This window comes from Oncorhynchus mykiss, chromosome 16 (genome assembly GCF_057628025.1).
Source record: "Oncorhynchus mykiss isolate SJ-2025 chromosome 16, ASM5762802v1, whole genome shotgun sequence".
Lineage (NCBI taxonomy): Eukaryota > Metazoa > Chordata > Actinopteri > Salmoniformes > Salmonidae > Oncorhynchus > Oncorhynchus mykiss.
The window spans coordinates 26,249,094-26,270,788 of NC_143037.1; the positions used below are offsets into that span (position 1 = coordinate 26,249,094).

The following is a 21,695-nucleotide window of genomic DNA, read 5'->3' on the forward strand; positions in this document are numbered from 1 at the left end:
TTTTCGACTGTATGTAATGAAACCTAAGATGACCTGGGGTACCAATGTAAAAAATAACACGTAAAAAAACAAAAAACTGCATAGTTTCCTAGGAACGCGAAGCGAGGCGGCCATCTCTGTCGGCGCCGGAAGATTGGTTAAACAATGTGTCATGAATCCCGTTTTTACCATTTCCTGTTAACTTGCTCTCATTTCCTGTACAGTTTCGCTCATCTCCACTTCCTGCTCTTTCATTGGACCTTTTAATTTGCTAACTCACTTTGTCGGCCATGAGTGCTGCCATTGCGCGGCCGGTTTCGTGGTAGTCCATGTCACTCTTGGTGGGGCCCACCAGGATAAAGACGAAGCGGACTGGCACTGGGGCCTCCAGGGCCGAATCCAGAACCAGAGCCTCCTTCAGACGCACAAATGCCACCGTGGGCCTCTCCAGGAAGTCCAGAGCTCCTGGTACACATACACATACAAACAAACATACATAAGCATACATAGGTATGACACAGGATGTTGGTGGCACCATAATTGGGGAGGACTGGCTCATAGTAATGGCTGGAACGGAATCAATAGAATGGTATCAAACTCATCAAACATACAGTATGGTTTCCATGTGTTTTATACCATTCTATTCCCTCCATTCCAGCCATTATTATGGGCCATCCTCCCCAATTAAGGTGCCACCAACCTCCTGTGAGGTATGAGAATACATACACATAGACAGGCATGAAGATATGTGTACACACACACACACACACACACACACACACACACACACACACACACACACACACACACACACACACACACACACACAGTGTACTGATTCAAATTCAGATTTGCACTTACCAACAAGCACCATAGAGGCCTCTACAGTGTCAGTTGCATCTCTCTGAGGAAAGAAAAGTAATGTGTATAGTATTTAGTCAAATCAATTATCTAAAATGGTTGTTGACATTGACATTGAATTTGTGTGTTTTTAAATGTTGGTATTGTTGATCTATTACTGTTTAGGGTGACTGCTGACTGAATGACACATTACACGTACCCTCTCTTTGACAGAAAAGGTCTGCATCTCCGCCCCCCCGACCAAGGGTTGGCCCTCTACTGCAGTTTGGCTGGGGAGAGAATCACACCTTATATTATGTACTGTATGTAAAGCTCATAGAAAGGCTTATGCCTAGGTAATTTAACAGGTCCCCATTCTATGTCAGTTGTAGAGTTACGACCAGGCATACACTCAACTGGTTTAACTGGCCCCCGGTCTGCCCCTAACAGCGGTGGTCGGTGGCATTTTCTTTATGAGAATGTGTCACGCCTGCTCCCCTCTCTGGCGCTCGAGGGCTCCCACCCCACATCATGCCTCAGCCGGCTCATCAGGCTCCCACGCCTCAGTCGGATCGTCGGGCTCCCCCGCCTCAGCGGGATTGTCAGGCTTTCACACCTCAGCGGGATCGTCAGGCTTTCACTCTTCAGCCCGATTGTCAGGCTCCCAGAGCCTCAGCCATCTCGTTGGGCCCCCATGCCTCAGCAGGATTGTCAGGCTTTCACGCCTCAGCCGGCTCGCTAGGCTCCCATGCCTCTGCTGGCTCGTCGGGCTTCTACGCCCTCAGCCGGCTTGTCCAGCGCCCATGCCTCGGCCGGCCCATCAGGCTCGCCCAGGTGGGACGCATCAGGCTCGCCCAGGTGGCGTCCCTAGAGGGTGGGGTGCTGTCATGCCTGCTCCCACTCTCCCTCTCTGGCGCTCGAGGGTGCCAGGCAGCCTTTCATTACGCACACCTGTCACCCTCATTACGCGCATCAGCACTCATTGGACCCACCTGGACTCCTTCACGTTTTGATTGCCTTCTCTATATCTGTCTGTTTCATCCCCGTGTCAGCATTATTATAATTTCTGTTTCCCCTGTCCAGACGCTGTCTGTATTCTGTTCCTGTCCGTGGTTCACTCCCTGTACCTGCTTCTCGTCTCCAGCGCCGATCCTTACAGTAAGGCCTTATTTCTTCTCCTTCATGTTGGATGACTGTCATTAATATCCTGTTCACTTAACTCAATGTAACATCAATAGGTTTAGGCTACTATATGATACTCAAATGTGCCCTATAACCATCACGAGGTTGCTACAACCTAGCCTTCAAATGAAAGTTTATAATGTGGGTACATAGGTCGAGAGACAAATTGGAGTACTCAAGGTGACAGACAGTGACACATTCAATACCACCTTGCACATTCTTGCCTTCATCTAGCTGATCTGGGGTGTAATCATTAGTCCAAACTGTTTCAAAAAAACTAAAACGAGTTTCTATTGAACAAATTCATGTATGTCCCTCCCCATTTCGTTCCATTTGCTTCTGTTTAAGGAATGTTTTGCAACAGAATTGGCGGGCCCCGGTGGAAATAACTTAACTTGGAAGAGTTGCAGTGTTGGAAAGCCTTAGTCTGCTAGCTAACATACATAGCATTCCTCTCTGAGTCAGTTTATTGAGTAGGCTAAATTAGCTGCATTAGCTAAGTAAGTGACAGGTTAACAAGGAAGAAATGAGTACAACAAAATATAGCTAGCTTTCTCTCTCTCTCTGCTGCTTCTCCTTCATTTGTGAATAAATGTATTTTCCCAAAACCGTTCAACTATTGTTTTTTTCTCTCTTTGAGTCAACTACTCACCACACTTTATGCACTGTAGTACTAGGTAGCTGTAGCTTTCAGTAGATTCTGTGATTGGATGGGCAACATGTCAGTTCAAGCTGCAATAGCTCTTATAGGTTGGATGATGTCCTTCAGAAGTCGCTATGATTACTGTGTACGTCTATTGAAGGGGGTGAGAACCACAAGCCTCCTAGGTTTTGTATTGAAGTCAATGTACCCAGAGGAGGACAGAAAATACCCGTTCTCAGGCTACACCATGGTGCTACCCTAGAGGGTGCTTTTGAGGCTACTGTAGATCTTCACTGCAAAACCGTGTGTTTTAATCAGTTATTTGGTGTTGTGCATGTATTTAGTATAATTTTATCTAAAAATAATAAAATTAAAATAAAATAAAATCACTGAGTGGTATGCTCCTCCCCTTCCTCCTCACTGGTCCCTTAGTTAGTATTTATATGGACAGTGGTATGGCTTGGCTTTGAACCACCTCCGATACAAAGACCTGAGTAGGACTTTACTGTCACAGACCATCTGAACCAATTGCGCTAAAGCCTAGACTTTTACATAGACAGCAAACACAAGTCTTCAGGTCTTAGGCAAGCTGACTAATCATACAAGCGTAGCTTAGTGAACACTTAGTGAACTTTACCTGCGGTTTTGGAGCAGGGAACGGAGCACTCCATCCCGATCGCTGGGCCTGATCTCTTTCTTGCTGATCAACTCATCCACTATCTTCTCAGCGATGCCGGAGAGACTGCGCTCCACCCGGTCTAGCATCACCACACCTGAACAATCCACAGGAAACATCACAGGGTGAGAGGTTGAACAGGGCCAGGGTTAAAATATGAATGAAGGATGTAAGAGGGGTGGAAGAGAGAGAGTAACTGCGAAGGAAGGCAAACGGAAAGGGGATACCGAGTCAGTTGCACAACTGAATGCATTAAACTGAAATGTGTCTTCCGCATTTAACCCAATCCCTCTGAATCAGGACATCGATGTAGACTGGCTGTATGGGAAGGAATATGCAGGTGCAGTACCCCTATAGGTAATTTCCTCTTATATTGCAACACAACCTAGAAATACAGGTTCGGACGGGTTCTATAGTTAGAGGGCAGTTGACGGAGCTCACTCGAGCTTCAAGGTCAAAATCTGATAATTTCTCTCAAGATCTTATCTTGATGATATTCACTCATCTTCAAACCTGTTCAAACACTTTTCAATAAATGCTTCCTTTCCCTTTACAAGGTAGCTACTGCAACAAAGACAGAGTTACAACATAGCTTTTGCCAATCCAGTCATGCCAGATCACTGATTACCTCACTAAAAGAAGAAGGAAATACCCACTGGGCACAAACTAATGGAATCAACATTGCTTCAATGTAATCATTAATACGTTGGATGTCACCATCTCAACCAAACATCTAAGTTAAAGAATAGGGCTAAATGAAATCAAACTTGATTTAAAGTGCATTACAAGATTGATAAGATTTTGTCCTATTCTTTGACTTAGATTTTTGGTTGAGATGGAGATGTGAATCGAACATACAGTATCAAATTATTCATTTTGAGACAAACTGGATATTGAATTGTGCTTGGTTGTCAACGAAACCAAATATCAACATTTGAAGGAGATGTATCTTCTGTTTGCATAGATCCATCTGTGCCACTGACTTAGTCTGGATTTCATTCAGAGTTTGTCTACAAATTAATAATTCATATGTTGGATTCACGTCTTCATCTCAACAAAAAATAAAAGTTAAAGAATAGGATAAAGCCAGTGGCTCAGATGAAACTCTCCTGCGTTGTCAACCAAACACAATTCAACAATAAAGTGGCAAGAAAAAGTATGGGAACCCTTTGGAATTACCTCGATTTCTGCATAAATTGGTCATCAAATGTTTACTTATCTTCATCTAGGTCACAACAGTAGACAAACACACTCTGATTAAACTAACACACAAACATTTACATGTTTTCATGTGTTTTATGAACACACTGTGTAAACATTCACATGGCAAAAAGTATGTGAACCAAATTTAATACCTGGTTGACCCTCCTTTGACAGCAACAACCTCAACCAAACGTTTTCTGCAGTTGCGGATCAGACCTGCACAACTGTCAGGAGGAATTTTGGACCATTCCTCTTTACATAACTGTTTCAGTTCAGCAATATTCTTGGGATGTCTGGTGTGTACCGCTCTCTTGAGGCCATGCCACAGCATCTCAAATCGGGTTGAGGTCAGGACTCTATCTGGGCCACTCCAGAAGGCGTATTTTCTTCTGTTGAAGCCATTTTGTTGTTGATTTACTTCTATGTTTTGGGTCGTTGTCGTATTGCATCACCCAACTTCTGTTGAGCTTCAATTCGCGGACAGATAGCCTTACATTCTACAGCAAAATGTCTTGATCAACTTGGGAAATCATTTTTCCGTCGATGACAGCAAGATGTCCAGGCCCTGAGGCAACAAAGCAGCCCCAAACCATGATGCTCCCTCCACCATACTTTACAGTTGGGATGAGGTTTTGATGTTGGTGTGCTGTCCCTTTTTTTCTCCACACATAGTGTTGTGTGTTCCTTCCAAACAACTCAACTTTAGTTTAATCTGTCACAGAATATTTTGCCAGTAGCGCTGTGGAACATCCAGGTGCTCTTTTGCGAACTTCAAACATCCAGCAATGTTTTTTTTGGACAGCAGTGGCTTCTTCTGTGGGGTCCTGCCATGAACACCAATCTTGTTTAGTGTTTTACGTATCGTAGACTCGTCAACAGAGATGTTAGCATGTTCCAGAGATTTCTGTAAGTCTTTAGCTGACACTCTAGGATTCTTCTTAACCTCGCTGAGCATTCAGTGCGGTGCTCTTGCAGTCATCTTTGCAGGACGGCCACTCCTAGGGAGAGTAGTAACTGCTGAACTTTCTCAATTTACAGACATTTTGTCTTACAGTGGACTGATGAACATTAAGGCTTTTAGAAATACTTTTGTAACCCTTTCCAGCTTTATGCAAGTCAACAATTCTTAATCGTAGGTATTCTGAGATCTCTTTTGTTTGAGGCATGGTTCATGTCAATGCTTCTTGTGAATAGCAAACTCAAATTTTGTGAGTGTTTTTTATGGGGCAGGGCAGCTCTAACCAACATCTCCAATCTCGTCTCATTAATTGGACTCCAGGTTAGCTGACTCCTGACTCCAATTAGCTTTTGGAGAAGTCATTAGCCTAGGGGTTCACATACTTTTTCCAACCTACACTGTGAATGTTTAAATGATGTATTCAATATAGACAAGAAAAATACAATAATTTGTGTGTTATTAGTTTAAGCACACTGTCTATTGTTGTGATTTAGATGAAGATCAGATCAAATTTTATGACCCAGAAATCCAGGTAATTCCAAAGGGTTCACATACTTTTTCTTGACACTGTATTTTCGTATTACAGTAAACAGCTTAAAGTTAAGGCTATCTTACAAATGAATGTAACTGTATTTTTTCAACCTTAAAATGTGCAACACATCTAAGTTTACATTTTGAGTTTAGTTTACTGTAACTAGTATAAATCTCTTCCTACTTAATCATAGAAAGCATTAATGTTCAAGATAGCATGCAAAGGTCGCAAGTTGTGGAGATCTTCACACTTGCTGTAATAATCTGTGCAGAATATTGTTGATCACTTGCACTGTGTACTTTTCTTTCACCCCAATTGGTAGTTACAGTTTTGTCCCATTGCTGCAACTCACGTACGGACTTGGGAGGGGCGAAGGTCGAGAGCCATGCATTTTCCGAAACACGACCCCGCCAAATTGCACTGCTTCTTGACACACTGCTCGCTTAACCCGTAACCCAGCTTCACCAATGTGTCGGAGCAAACACCGTACCAGCTGGCGACCAAAGTCAGCGTGTACGCACCTGGCCCGCCGCAAGGAGTCACTAGAGCGCAATGGGACAAGGACATCCCGGCCAGCCAAACCCATCCCTAACCCAGACGACGCTGGGCCAATTGTGCGCCGCCTCATGGGTCTCCCGGTCGCGACCGGCTGCGACACAGCCTGGGATCAAACCCGGGTCTGTAGTGACGCCTTAGACCGCTGCGCCACTCGGGAGGCTCTGCAATATGTACTTTTAATGTAATCTCAACTGCAATCCAGGTTATTTGGCTGTGCTATTTGATGAAACACAGTGATAACGCATTAAGTTGTTGTATAAATATAACATATCTGACATTGTATTGCCATTTGAACTTTGTTGTGCTTTTAAATGGTTGAAAGCGCAGATAAGACATTTAGATGACACCTAAACTAAAAAGCAGATATTGTTTTTCCATTGGAATTTAGTTGTGCTTTTAGATGTTTGAAAGCATATTGATAACATATTGGGAATTTACAAAACTTCTGGCTGTCTTTTTGAGTCGGTGAATAATGGTTGAAATCCCAGTGATCAACATCTCAACCAAATATTACCCAAACGTCCACTTTGAAATGACGGGGCGTGCCCAGTTGGCAGGCTTTTCAGTCCATTCTATTCTATTCTATTCCATTCAAATTCAAATAAATTCCATTCAGATAAGTAATACTTCTACGAGAGAAGGAGGAAGAACGCATTTGAAAACTATTGGAATTGGACCATTTCCTCCATTCAACTCTATATTCGGTCGTGTTCCCAAATGTTTTTTGGCCAGTGACCCCATTTTGATATATATAAATATATATATATTTTTTTACAACCTCACCATGTAAAGAAAGTGATGTAATCAATAGCTAATGTTTCATGTTTTATTTGGGCGCTATGACAGTCTATTACAAATCAGTCTGACTGTACTTCAATCTGAAGGAAGTATGGTTTGAAGTGACTGAAATGCATCAGAAAGGTATTAGGAAGTTCAGAAGATTATCAGGCTATAATTGTGCATGACATTCTGTGTAGAAAAGAACACCATCATCGCTTTCAATTATCATGTTCTTTTCCCCTCCGAGTCTGTGTGGCTTGTGAGCATTGTAATAGCTTATAGCTTCAACCGTTCACAAGTTAGAGCGACATTTGTAGGAAGTAAACAGAAACGGCTTTGTTTGTCACGACCTGTTCGGCGGATATCGAAGGTTACTCACATCACAATGATTCTGTGAACCAAGCAGCAATTTTTCTCCAGAGTTTCTCTCATGACCCTATTTTCAAATCAAGCAACCTACATAGGGTTGCAACCCCTAGTTTGTAAACGCTGCATTAGGGCATGCAACGGAAAACGTCTTAAAACATTTCAGAACTTAAAATGACAATTTGCATTTCTCATTGGACAAGCCCAAGTAGTTCCTCCCTGTTTCAGTACATTTTCTTCAGTTTGGTGCCTAATGAACACAACCATGGGACAAAACACGAGGTTCTACCTGGACTGAGAAATGTTCATTTTCGATTTCCATTGCAAAGCGTTTCAAAACATTTCCCACTGTGTACCCTAATAAACACGGCCCTGTTCTGACCTGTGTTCATGGTGCGGCGCAGCTGGATGAGGCTCTTGAAGGTGAGGTAGGAGATGTGTGAGGGTCCCCAACCCCCGGCCTCGGGGTCGTAGCTCTCCTCATAGCCCACCCATCGGCCCGTCTCCTGCCAGCCCTGCTGGTTCTGCTGGTCATTCATCAGCTCGGTCAGCTCCACGTAGGCCTGCATGGGGAGACACAAGATACTGGCAGTGTGGAATTGAAAGGGATCGCATGGGGACTAAATGAGTTCCCAAAGCAACACACATTTTGTCTCCCAATTCTTTTTGCTTAATTCTCCAGCATGTATCAATGTAAATATATATGGACAGATGAAGTAATATATCAGTATGCGTATGGAAGACACAGGACACTGATGCAGCCAAACTAATTTGAAATAATCCATAATGCCCGATATCGTTGTTACCCTTGTGGCAATACCGGTGCATTTGAAAAAATGTGGCTACACTAATGCAGGTGATTCAAACACCCACAGCCATTCATCATTGGGTTGGCGCCCCCCCCCCCTCCTCCCTGGGTTGTGCCGTGGCGGAGATCTTTGTGGGCTATACTCGGCCTTGTCTCATTATGGTAAGTTGGTGGTTGAAGATATCCCTCTAGTGGTGTGGGGTTATATCCTTCCTGTTTGGCCCTGTCCAGGGGTGCCATTGGATGGGGCCACAGTGTCTCCTGACCCCTCCTGTCTCAGCCTCCAGTATTTATGCTGCAGGAGTTTATGTGTCGGAGGGCTAGGGTCAGTTTGTTACAGTGCCTTGCGAAAGTATTCGGCCCCCTTGAACTTTGTGACCTTTTGCCACATTTCAGGCTTCAAACATAAAGATATAAAACTGTATTTTTTTGTGAAGAATCAACAACAAGTGGGACACAATCATGAAGTGGAACGACATTTATTGGATATTTCAAACTTTTTTAACAAATCAAAAACTGAAAAATTGGGCGTGCAAAATGATTCAGCCCCCTTAAGTTAATACTTTGTAGCGCCACCTTTTGCTGCGATTACAGCTGTAAGTCGCTTGGGGTATGTCTCTATCAGTTTTGCACATCGAGAGACTGAACATTTTGAAGCCTGAAATGTGGCAAAAGGTCGCAAAGTTCAAGGGGGCCGAATACTTTCGCAAGGCACTGTATATCTGGAGTACTTCTCCTGTCCTATCCGGTGTCCTGTGTGAATTTAAGTATGCTCTCTCTAATTCTCTCTTTCTTTCTCTCTCTCGGAGGACCTGAGCCCTAGGACCATGCCTCAGGACTACCTGACATGATGACTCCTTGCTGTCCCCAGTCCACCTGGCCGTGCTGCTGCTCCAGTTTCAACTGTTCTGCCTGTGATTATTATTATTTGACCATGCTGGTCATTTATGAACATTTGAACATCTTGGCCATGTTCTGTTATAATCTCCACCCGGCACAGCCAGAAGAGGACTGGCCACCCCACATAGCCTGGTTCCTCTCTAGGTTTCTTCCTAGGTTTTGGCCTTTCTAGGGAGTTTTTCCTAGCCACCGTGCTTCTACACCTGCATTGCTTGCTGTTTTGGGTTTTAGGCTGGGTTTCTGTACAGCACTTTGAGATATCAGCTGATGCACGAAGGGCTATATAAATACATTTGATTTGATTTTGATTTGATCATTGTGCTTTCACCTTATTCAAGCAAGCAGGTGCACTTGAACATGATTTAGCAGTTTCACCAAAAGGCTGATTCAGGTGTGTTCATGATTGACATTAGAAGCAATGACCTCTCTATCAACTTTTGCATTGTCACTCCTGCACACTGCACACATACAGATCTACAAGGCATGTAGTGAGGGTGGGGTGATGTCGGTCGACAAGGCACCGACATGCTCGGCTGGTTGCCACAACGAGGGAGGCCGGGTGTAGCTGGTGTCTACAGCGTAAACATGGTGGCGGTAGCCCCCGTCTGCAGTGTTTGTGTCCACTGGTTGTTTTCGGTGTCGGTGTGGAGGTGACAGATTAACTGCTGGCTGTGTTTGGAGTGTCAATAAATGGCGTGTGGCAGAGTGTGTGTGGGTACAAGAGTTTCAAAGGACAGTAGTGTGTGTTTGTTTGTGTGTATGTCTTTCCTATGTATGAATACATTATCAATGGTGACAATCAGTTTGGTGACAACGGTGGCAGCTATGACATAGAGGTGGCAGCTATGATATAATGTATGTGTGAGGGGGGAGGGTGTGTGTGCAACGGGGTTGAAGTTTGTTTTGGTTCTTGAATGAACCCTCCTGCCCCTGCCAGTCACAGGTGTACCTCAATTGCATTAAGTGCATTTCAGGGTATCTACTAATGGTTGTAAAGGCTGGTAGGCCATGGGAGGACAGGAGCGGATACCATGGTGTAGCTGAAACGGAGACGTTTAATTGTGAACATACGTTCTATGTAGGTCTGTCAAATGATTAAAACATTTAATTGAGTTCATCGCAGAATTTGCTATGATTAATTAATTATTAGCAAATTCCAAATTTGCTCAAAGTGAGCTGTAATGTAAGATTTTTTTATACAAAAAACCATTACAATAGTATTGTCCTGATTTGTCTAATGTAAGCTAAACGAGGTAAATTGAGAAATCACACTTTCTTTAACCTCAATGTCAAAGCATGTGGCTTAGTATTGGCTATAGGAAAGGTTATGTATGTGTAGATTCTCCATTTAAAAGTGGTTCTTAGTCCCAGGCCAGGCTTCTGTTTCCGGGAAACCATTTCTGAAATCTATTGTAGCAAAAAGGGGGACATAGTTAGATTGAATGGAGAACTCTATTTTCACAGGGGTGGACAGCACGGGCAGCACAAAACACAGTATTAACACACTTCGAAATCGTTGCTGTATGCTAACCAAGGGAGTTATATACAGTATAAAGTATATACTGTAGAAACGTGTTGGCGGGACCACTTACCTGGCAGTCTCCCCTGGGGTTGGCGTTGGTGTTAACGTTCAACGCAGCTGGAACATAGAAAGGAGGCTCTGATAAGCATTGTACATAGCCGTTCCTACTTCTGTCTATACAATACATCGTTGTCCGATCATCGTTGTCTGATTGATACACTTTACACATGAATATGGACATTCTCAACAGTATCCTCTAACGACTAGATCCCTGCCTAAATGCCTAAATGCATTTTGGTTGTAGACATTCAAGTATAGAGAGAAGTTGTTTTTCAACCATAATTATAATTTCCCCAAATCCACTGCAGGCTTGCTGGACAGATTTGGATTGTGGGCTGTGCATTTGCCACCCCTGCTATACAGTTTATTCTGTACTGTGCAACTGAATGAAATACAGTGAATCTACAGAGAATTCAGAAATACTTTTTCCACATTTTGTTACATTACAGCCCTATTCTAAAATATAAAAAAATTCCCTCATCAATATATACACAATACATCATAGACAAAGTGAAAACAGTTTTTTTTAAATTATTTGCACCTCTATTAAATTAAATCATCTATTAATATACACTACCGTTCAAAAGTTTGGGGTCATTTAGAAATGTCCTTGTTTTTGAAAGAAAAGCACATTTTTTGTCCATTAAAATAACATCAAATTGATCAGAAATACAGTGTAGACATTGTTAATGTTGTAAAGGACTATTGTAGCTGGCAATGGCAGATTTTTTTATGGAATATCTACATAGGCGTACAGAGGCCCGTTATTAGCAACCATCACTCCCGTGATCCAATGGCACGTTGTGTTAGCTAATCCAAGTTTATAATTTTAGAAGGCTAATTGATTATTAGAAAACCCTTTTGCAATTATGTTAGCACAGCTGAAAACTGTTGTTCTGATTAAAGAAGCAATAAAACTTCTTTAGACTAGTTGAGTATCTGGAGCATCAGCATCTGCGGTTGTGAGGCCGGTTGGAGGTGAGAAATGAACGTTCAATTCTCTGGCCACAGCTCTGATGGACATTCCTGCAGTCAGTACTACAATTGTGTGTTCCCTCAAAACTTGAGACATCTGTGGCATTGTGTTGTGTGACAAAACTATGCATTTAGAGTGTCCTTTTACTGTCCCCAGCACAAGGTGCACCTGTGTAATGATCATGCTGTTTAATCAGCTTCTTGATATGCCACACCTGTCAGGTGGTGGCAAAGGAGAAATGCTCACTAACAGGAATGTAAAAAAAAATTATTCACAACATTTGAGAGAAATAAGAATGTTAAGATTCTGCCCTTATTGATTGAATGAGTGGGTACACAGTGGAGTCCGAAATTATTTACACCCTTGATAAAGATGAGCAAAAATAACTGTGTAAAATAAAAAATGTCAAGTACTGAGCTATATTGTATGCTCTAAACACTTTGGAAAATGGCCCTGAGTCTTCCTCTAAAACGTTTTATGAGTTGTAGAACACATTGGGAGGGATCGTGACCATTCCTCCATACAGAATCCTTCCAGATCCTTGATATCCTTTGTCAGTGCTTATGGACTGCCCTCTTCAATTCAAACCACAGGTTTTCAAGTCCGGAGACCGAGATGGCTATTGCAAAATGTTGATTTTGTGGCCAATTAAACATTTCTTTATGGATTTTGATGTCTTGCTGGAAGAACCACTTGTGGTCAAGTTTCAGCCCCCTGTCAGAAGTAAACAGGTTTTGAGCAGAAATGTCCTGGTACTGGGTAAAGTTCATGTTACCACTGGTGTGCGTGGTCAAGGAGCTCTTTATTCCTGCTCATGAACGTATGAGTGCATGTCTACATGTATTCCTGTGGTCCTGTCTTCCTTGTTACATAAAGTCTGTTGTGGCCTGTCACAGCATCCACAAATCTCTGACGGGAGCTGAGGATAGAAGTTGTCTGTGATAACAGCATGGATTATTTCCAAAACAGAGGTAGTAAAGGGTAGTAGAGAGTCAGATTAGGCAGACTAGACAGGTGTGTGTGTGTCAAGGTTATTATAGTAAACTAAAACTGAAACTAAAATTAAAACGAATCATGAAAAAACAATTTAGTAAATAATTAATAAACCCGGTTGAAAAAACTAAATTACACTGAAACTATTATCTTTGACTCCAAAACTAACTAAAATAAAATAAAAACCATATGAATTATGTTTTTTTGGGGGGTGTGGAGGTTGAATCAACGTTGTTTCTACGTCATTTCAATGAAATTATGTTGAACCAATGTGGAATGGACATTGAATTGACATCTATGCCCATTATTTTTTATTTTCCAATGGGGTTTTAAAGCTTCTGAATCTGGCGGGTCACATAATTTAAAGGTAGACTCAGTGAGATGACGTTGCCATGAGCAGCACCGCAGATATTGGGCTCGTTTGAGTAGTAACGCTAAAGCAAACGACTGTAGACGAAAGTGGAGGAGTGAAGTGCATCTGAGACAGCTGGAAGTCGCACACTAATGTGGATTTCCAACAGCAAGGCTCAGATCAACATGGCAGTGTTGCCATTGTTTATAAAAGGTTTTCTTTATAATGTAGAAATAAACATGTATCTTACCCCCATATCACACACTCGAAAGTCATAATACAATATTTTGCGTGTACATTGTACAATCTGTTAGTGAGATAGAGCCTCAAATATCACATGCATTTGTCTATATCCACTGTACCCATAAATAGTGGCAAATTGGTTCCCATTTTAGTCATATCTTTAGTCCAGTTCGCATGGGTCAAATCAAATCAAATCAAATGTTATTTCTCACATGCATCGAATACAACAGATGTAGACCTTACAGTGAAATGCTTACTACAAGCCCTTAACCAACAACACTGTTTTATGAAAATACGTTTAAAAAAAGTCAGAGATAAAAAAACAAATAATTACAGACTACCAGTAAATAACAATAGCGGGGCTATTTGCAGTTGCCATACCAGGTAGTGATGCAACCATGTTCTCGATGGTGCAGCTGTAAAACCTTTTGAGGATCTGAGGACCCATGACAAATCTTTTCAGTCTCCTGAGGAGGAATAGGTTTTGTCGTGCCCTCTTCACGACTGTCTTGGCATGCTTGGACCATGTTAGTTTGTTGGTGATGTGGACACCAAGGAACTTGAAGCTCTCAACCTGCTCGGTCCTCCTTTTCCTGTAGTCCACAATCATCTCCTTTGTCTTGATCACGTTATGGGAGAGGTTGTTGTCCTTGCACCACACGGCCAGGTCTCTGACCTCCTCCCTAAAGGCTGTCTCATCATTGTCGGTGATCAGGCCTACCACTGTTGTGTCATAAGTAAACTTAATGATGGCGTTAGAGTCATGCCTGGCTGTGCAGACATGAGTGAACAGGGAGTACAGGAGGGGTCTGAGCATGTACCCCTGAGGGGCCCCTGTGTTGAGGATCATAGTGGCGGGTGTGTTGTTACCTATCCTTACCACCTGGGGGCGGCCCGTCATGAAGGCCAGGATCCAGTTGCAGAGGGAGGTGTTTAGTCCCGGGGGCTTTATCTTAGTGATGAGTTTTGAGAGCACTATGGTGTTGAATGCTGAGCTGTAGTCAATGAATAGCATTCTCATATAGGTGTTCCTTTTGTCCAGGTGTGAAAGGGTAGTGTAGAAATTGCATCATCTGTGGATCTGTTGGGGTGGTATGCAAATTGGAGTGGGTCTAGGGTTTCTGGGATAATGGTGTTGATGTGAGCCATGACCCACCTTTCAAAGCATTTCAGGGCTACAGACGTGAGTGCTACGGGTCAATAGTCATTTTATGCATGTTACCTTAGTGTTCTTGGGCACAGGGACTATGGTGGTCTGCTTGAAACATGTTGGTATGACAGACTCAGACAGGGACAGGGAGAAGTTGAAAATGTCAGTGAAGATACTTGCCAGTTGGTCAGCGCACCCTCGGAGTACACATCCTGGTAATCCGTCTGGCCCTGCGGCCTTGTGAACGTTGAGCTGTTTTGAGGAACATAATCCAGTCTGCGCAAGCAAAACAGTCCTGTAGTTTAGCATCTGCTTCATTTGATCACTTTGTTTTACAGACCGAGTCACTGGTACTTCCTGCTTTAATTTTTGCTTGCAAACAGGAATCAGGAGGATAGAATTATGGTCAGATTTTCCAAGTGGAGGGCGAGGGAGAGCTTTGTAGGCGTCTCTGTGTGTGGAGTGAAGGTGGTCCTGAATTGTTTTCTCTCTGGTTGCACATTTAACATGCTGATAGAAATTAGGTAAAACTATTTAAGTTTCCTGCATTAAAGTCCCCCACCACTAGGAGTGCCGCCTCTGGATGAGTGTTTTCCTGTATACAGCTCATTGAGTGCAGTTTTAGTGCCAGCATCGGTCTGTGGTGGTATGTAGACAGCTACGAAAAATACAGATGAAAATTCTCTAGGTAGATAGTGTGGTCTACAGCTTATCATGAGATACTCTACCTCAGGCAAGCAAAACCTCGAGACTACCTTATATATCGTGCACCAGCTGTTGTTTACACATATGTATAGACCTCTTACCAGAGGCTGCTGTTCTATCCTGCGGATAGAGAGTATAACCTGTCAGCTATATGTTCTTAATGTCGTCGTTCAGCCACAGCTCGTGAAACATAAGATATTACAGTTTTTAATGTACCGTTGGTAGGATTTACATGCTTTCAGTTTGTCCCATTTATTTTCCAGCAATTGAACGTTAGCTATCAGGACTGAAGGCAAAGGCAGATTAGCCACTTGTCACCTGTTCCTAACAAGGCACCCTGATCTTTTTCCTCCAAATCTCAGTTTCCTTCTCCACCGAATGATGGAGATCTGGACCTGGTCGGTTGTCTGTAGTATATCCCTCCCGTCCGACTCATTGAAGAAAAACTCTTTGTCTAATTGGAGGTGAGTAATCGAAGTTCTGATGTCCAGAGGCTCTTTTCGGTCATAAGAGACGGTAGCAGCAACATTATGTACAAAACAAGTTATGAACTACTCAACAAAAAAAAAGAGCCGATAAAACAGCAGCCCTCCCCCTTATGAATGGTTGACAATAGAGCCTCCCAATATGCAAGTGACAACTGCAGGAGGAAGTTGGTGAAGAGCAACTACAGAAACTTGCGGTGGACTGCAGTCAAAACTTCATGACCATTGATCACATGGTTTTAGACATTTTTTTGCTCCAGAACAACACACTTTGAATAACTTGACAACATTTATCTGCTTGAACGAGCGCAATGACATGAGCACGGTGTAAAACTTTGCTCTCATACAGTCATACGGAGTATCTACGAATGTACATGGGTGTGCTTCACACTGCTACAATGTGATAGATACGGGACCAAAACGCTCCTGGTTTTTGCAGAAATTGACTCAGCACCACTACTGTTTACTTCGTGCATCTACGTCATCTCGCTGAGTCTACCTTTAAACCTAACCTAACCCATGACCTGACCCATCATCTTATGCATTACTGCCCCACAGTGGCAAGAACTGACATCCTCAAAAACACAAAAGTTTTTATAAAACTTTCAATAAATAAAAACTATTAAAGTGGATCTGAAAACGAACAGAAAATAAACCAAATGTCAAATAACATTCTTAAAACTAAAATAAATTATAATGAATATTAAAACACTAAACTATAATAACCTTGGTGTGTGTGTGTGTGTGTGTGTGTGTGTGTGTGTGTGTGTGTGTGTGTGTGTGTGTGTGTGTGTGTGTGTGTGTGTGTGTGTGTGGGTGTGGGTGTGGGTGTGGGTGGGTGGGTGTCTGTGTAGATGTATACAAATTGATCCAGCATGAGTTTTGTATGGATAACCAATGGAAATATACACAGTGCAAATGAGGTGGAAAACGGCTAGCATCTCAGATCTCAACTTCCAAACACAGTACAAATACAATGATTGCCACTGAAATTGATATTTGCACAACTATCAAACTTATTTTGGACAGTTTTTATAACTAACAAAGTGACAATTCAATTTATATAATGTAAATGCATTGTTCCTATCCCTCTGTTACACCCTGAGAGCTTTCCTGTGGGTTCATTCATGTAACTCTGGCGGTAAAAATGTTGCAGGATGGCAATGATAAATAAGATAACAACCAGAGTTATAATACAAAAATGAACCGTTAATTATCCATGTTATGAACCGAATATTTTCGATTGAGTTAAAACATTTGCATTGTTGATCATTTCCGGCCAACATGCAGCATAATAATTTTTCATCTTTCATCAATATTATCACAATAACTTAAAATACTATTTATAAGAGTAACATTGATGGAAAAGCTTAAACGTACCTGCACCACAAACCAGCCAACCCGACCACTTTGACAAGCGACTGGCCCCCTCAATGCAAAAAAAGTGTGACTTTATAAACACCACCTCTTTATAATGTCTGTGACTGTGGCCTTAGAATGGGACACACACACACACAGGCACACACACACACACACACACACACACACACACACACACACACACACACACACACACACACACACACACTCCACTCAGACTCTGAGCCAGTGTGTTCCCAATGTCACCCATAATATTGATAGTAAATACTGTCACTTGATAACCTCGGACCAGTCTGACTGTCTCACTATCCCGACCGTCATCTTATCATCATATTTATTGGCTATGTTTGGAATAAACAAAGGATAGGATTACACATATTTATTGGCTATGTTTGGAATAACCACCGGATTACGCTGGGCCAGGGGCGCAACTTTCACTGGGGAGGGGGGGGGGGACCTGACCCCCCCACACACACTCTTAAATTGCATTTTTGCCCCCCCAGTTTTATCATTGCAATGTGATACAAAAAGTGTTATCGGTGTGCTTTATGACCATGCACACGCTTCAGAGCGGTCGGATAGGCTGTTTGGAAGTTTCAGAAGGCTGGATTTAGGACCACGTGACCACCACAGAGCGTAGCGAACGGAGGCAGCTGTTGTCTGTGTGTGTTGTGCTTTTTCTCAAAGTTGTAAAAGCAAGCAGAGCAGAAATTGGCTACTCTTTATTTGACTGATGTAGCTGGCAAGGTAACTGCTGTTTGACATAACAGAAAAAAAGCATTTATTCCCAGTGCTGAGCTATTAGTGTACTGACATGTAACGTTAGCTAATGTTTCAGGTAGCAGTATCTAACAGCTGTTGTGTGTATGAAAATGTTTTGCAGCCTTTGCTTTGTCCCGTTTCAACAGAAGTAAACTTGGCTCATTTTCGCCAGTTGAGCTAGCCAAAGGTTGGCTAATGTTAGCTATTATTTTATACCTCAATCACACTAGACACGAATCAAACAGCGACCAAATTATTGAAGACTGATATTCTGAAGTTTTTTAACAGCTCAATGTGAGTTTTTATTAGAGTCAGTATAGCAATGTTGTGCTGGGAAAATAAAGAGAGTAAACAAATGTGAATGATGATGAAGGCCAGTGATGAAGATGTGTCTAGCGACTTGCTGACGCCGAGGCCCAGCATGATGACACAATCCCGATTTATAACATTGTTTGCATGACAGACCATCTGTGGGCTATCACAGGTGTCAAACACACCTCATCTGTGGAAATCTCGAAGAAGAGATTGAAGTCCTAGGGTCACTGAAGCCACGGGAGCTGAAGACTAATGGAACTTGAATCAACTAAATGAATGTCACTGTGTGAATAAAATGGTAATGTTTATATTGTTTGAAGAGTTCATAGGTAAAACAATTGTAAAATGTTTCATTGTACTGTAAGTACTATGGATTTATTGTTTCTGAGAAACTGTTTTATTCTGTTCGTCGGACGGCGCATAGTTCAAAGAGGAGCGACACAGGGGTGCACCCATATAATTTAGATTAACATTGTGATGATTAGATCCAAGACTGTATGTGTTATTTTCATGCCTTTGTTTTAATGTTTTGGGCCATGTAAAGGGATTTTAAGATATTAGCTCTTTGTTCATTAGCCTCTTAATAATTGCATAACGATTAACCTAAACACCTGCATCTTATAGCATTCTGAGTGGTGACGCAAGGCTCGCAACTTTTGCTACACCCACTGGAGACAATTAGGGGTCTATAGCCTTCGAATAATAATGGAGTCTGATATACATCATATTTTAGGGTATTGGACCCTGTACACAAATTATCTGTCATCCTCAGATGAAGTGAATTTTCACTATTCTACAATGCATGCAATGTTATTGATCTGACAGTTTCCCTGGCTAATTCCCTACCTTTCACACTGACACGGTATAAACAGCTGTACAGGCTTTACTGTCATGGTGCACAGTCAGTACACAACACTATGATCATCATGTCTTAGCAGGATCATCATTCTGTCTGTACAGAATAAAGTGGAAAAGTGGACAAGGCAGAAGCTTCAAAGTTTGAAAGTACTGTATTCTAAGGAAGTCTGACAAACCTCTAAAGTTTATTTCCAAGCTGTATCAAGGGTTGATAGAGGCTTTTCCCGATGACACAAAACATGTCAAACAAAAATGTGAGGAAGACCTGGGAGACCCTATTGATGATGATGAATGGATCCTCATTTAAAAGTTGCGAGCTGACACCGCAGGACTTAGAGGTACCCAGCGTCATGGCTTCATTGCTCCAGAGCACCGCAAGGGGGAGTTAGAGCACTCATTATGCATTTGCTTACCAATGTTTTTATATGACCAATCATATCGAGATGTTCCAATGACAAATTTGACGCGAGCCACCCGTCCCTGGTGACTTTCTTCAGCAAAGATGGCTGACAAAACACTATGGTGGAAGCAAATGTAAGTAGTTATAACATCGTAATGAGTCAAGCAAAACATTTACAATTGAGAGGAATATGTTAGTTAATGAAGAGACAAACATTTGAGCATATTGTTTTGTCATAAAATTAATTTATGAAAATCGCTATATAGCAAGTTGGCTGACTAGCTAACATTAGCCAGCTAGCTAGCTAGTGTTATGACATGACAATGAATTTGTAATTCGTGTTGTTTAATGTTTTAGGGACTCCTGAGAAAACCAGCAAACCAGGCTGTCGTCTTGTGAAACAGCAGATGTGAATAATCTATCTAGCTGAAGCATTTACTGCAAATTGAATGTACAATTGTGTTAACATGCCTTACTTATATTTTCCATGCAATACAGCTGAAGTAGCATAGCTAGCTATATATTTGTTTGCTTATTGTGTAGTGGAGGATAAAAATAACTGTATACCTAGCTTCACTTTGAAATTATGGAGTCCTTTGTGCAAATCAGATGTCAATGTAGCCTGCATAAACCCAACCTCACTCTGGATTTCCTTTAAGTTAAAGGAGTTACCTTCAACTATTTAATGTTATTTAGTTAGTCTACACAAATGAGTATGGAAGCTGATCAACGTCTGAATGTGCTGACATGATAGCTCAGCAGAATTGAACACAGCTTGTTTCAAAGCTAAGCAGTGTACATACAGGAAAGCTAAGCAGTGTACATACAGGATAGGCATCTGTATGGTAGACTTGTTCTCACTAAGTGTGTTACCCTGCATATACCAGTAGGAGTCCATGTCTAGTCAAACTCAACATCATTTCAACCACCAAATATATATGGGATTTTCAACATGAGAGAAGAGGGATAAATCACATCATTCTTAAAGGTACGTAGAGGGACGAGTCTTGTTCCTCATAGGCCATGGCATTGCATTGGAGAGAGATAGACCTGAATTTAAATGGAATTCTGTTTTTACTCCTCCTCACGTGACTTACCACATCGAGCGAGAGATCTGTAGCTACTGACATGTTTCTCAAGTTCTCAAGTCCTCTAGTCCGTCAGTTTTTGACAAGTCAGCAATTTCTTCATATACTTGCAATACATCACAATATATGGCATAGAAAAGAGCGGGGACTCAAAGTGACATTTTTTTAAGTGAATCTGAAAGGCAGGGTTCTACTTAAGGCCCCTATCAGTGTTGAACGCCCCTCAGCCCATCATAAAATTGTAATCTACAGTACATGCAGCCTCTGTCAGTGATCTCACACACAGAACAACATACAATTGTCACCTGACATTGTAGATAAATGCTGGAGGAAAAATGAACAAACACGTTCTCTGAGCCTCCACCACAATTGTTTTACTGACTATCGGTTGTTGAGGTTTGTGTTATCAGTTACTTATTAAAAATCTAAAAGCATAGGCTTTAAGGAAAATAACAATAGGTTTAAAATAGTAAACTAATATAGAGCACGGAACATTTAAGTATCTACACACTGGGAAAATGTCTCATGTTGAGGGTATTTCAATAATTACACCAGATTATTAATAAATAGTTACAATTTGGTTTGAGAGATATTCAATTAGACATTAATTTCCAAGTCATTATATAAACAGATCATTCTGCGTTCTTTAGATAATTCATCATTTGTCTGGAAACAATATACTGTATAATATATTATTACACTTTTGTCATAGAACACAATCATGAATTTACAGGGCTTCAGACTGCACATCTACAACCAAAAGGCTTAATAAGTAACTAATACAATTAGATCAAATTGATCCCATCTTACCCGGGGAGAGGTAATCCAGATGTGGCAAAGTGCCAGAACATTCAAATGACTCAGAAGGCGCAAGTCTGTGATCAACGACCATAACGCACAAGGGTAGAAACACCCACCCCTGGGGTATTCCTCTCCAACTTTTACAATATGCACTGACCTACAGTCAGTTTATAGTCTTTC

At 41.8% G+C, this 21,695-nt stretch overlaps 1 protein-coding gene across 1 annotated transcript in view; it reads right to left on the reverse strand.

Annotated features, from left to right (window-relative positions):
- The window catches only part of slc4a1b (solute carrier family 4 member 1b (Diego blood group)), a 43,230-nt gene extending 25,809 nt beyond the window's left edge, over positions 1-17,421 (reverse strand). The window contains exons 1-7 of the mRNA XM_021565428.3: positions 17,292-17,421; positions 11,018-11,064; positions 8,100-8,280; positions 3,282-3,417; positions 1,040-1,109; positions 841-883; positions 260-444 (exon numbers count right to left, since the gene is read on the reverse strand). Of these exons, the coding sequence (XP_021421103.3) occupies positions 260-444; positions 841-883; positions 1,040-1,109; positions 3,282-3,417; positions 8,100-8,256 (591 nt within the window). The 5' untranslated portion in view covers positions 8,257-8,280; positions 11,018-11,064; positions 17,292-17,421. The remainder of the gene's footprint in view (positions 1-259; positions 445-840; positions 884-1,039; positions 1,110-3,281; positions 3,418-8,099; positions 8,281-11,017; positions 11,065-17,291) is intronic.
- Between the last annotated feature and the right edge of the window lie 4,274 nt (positions 17,422-21,695).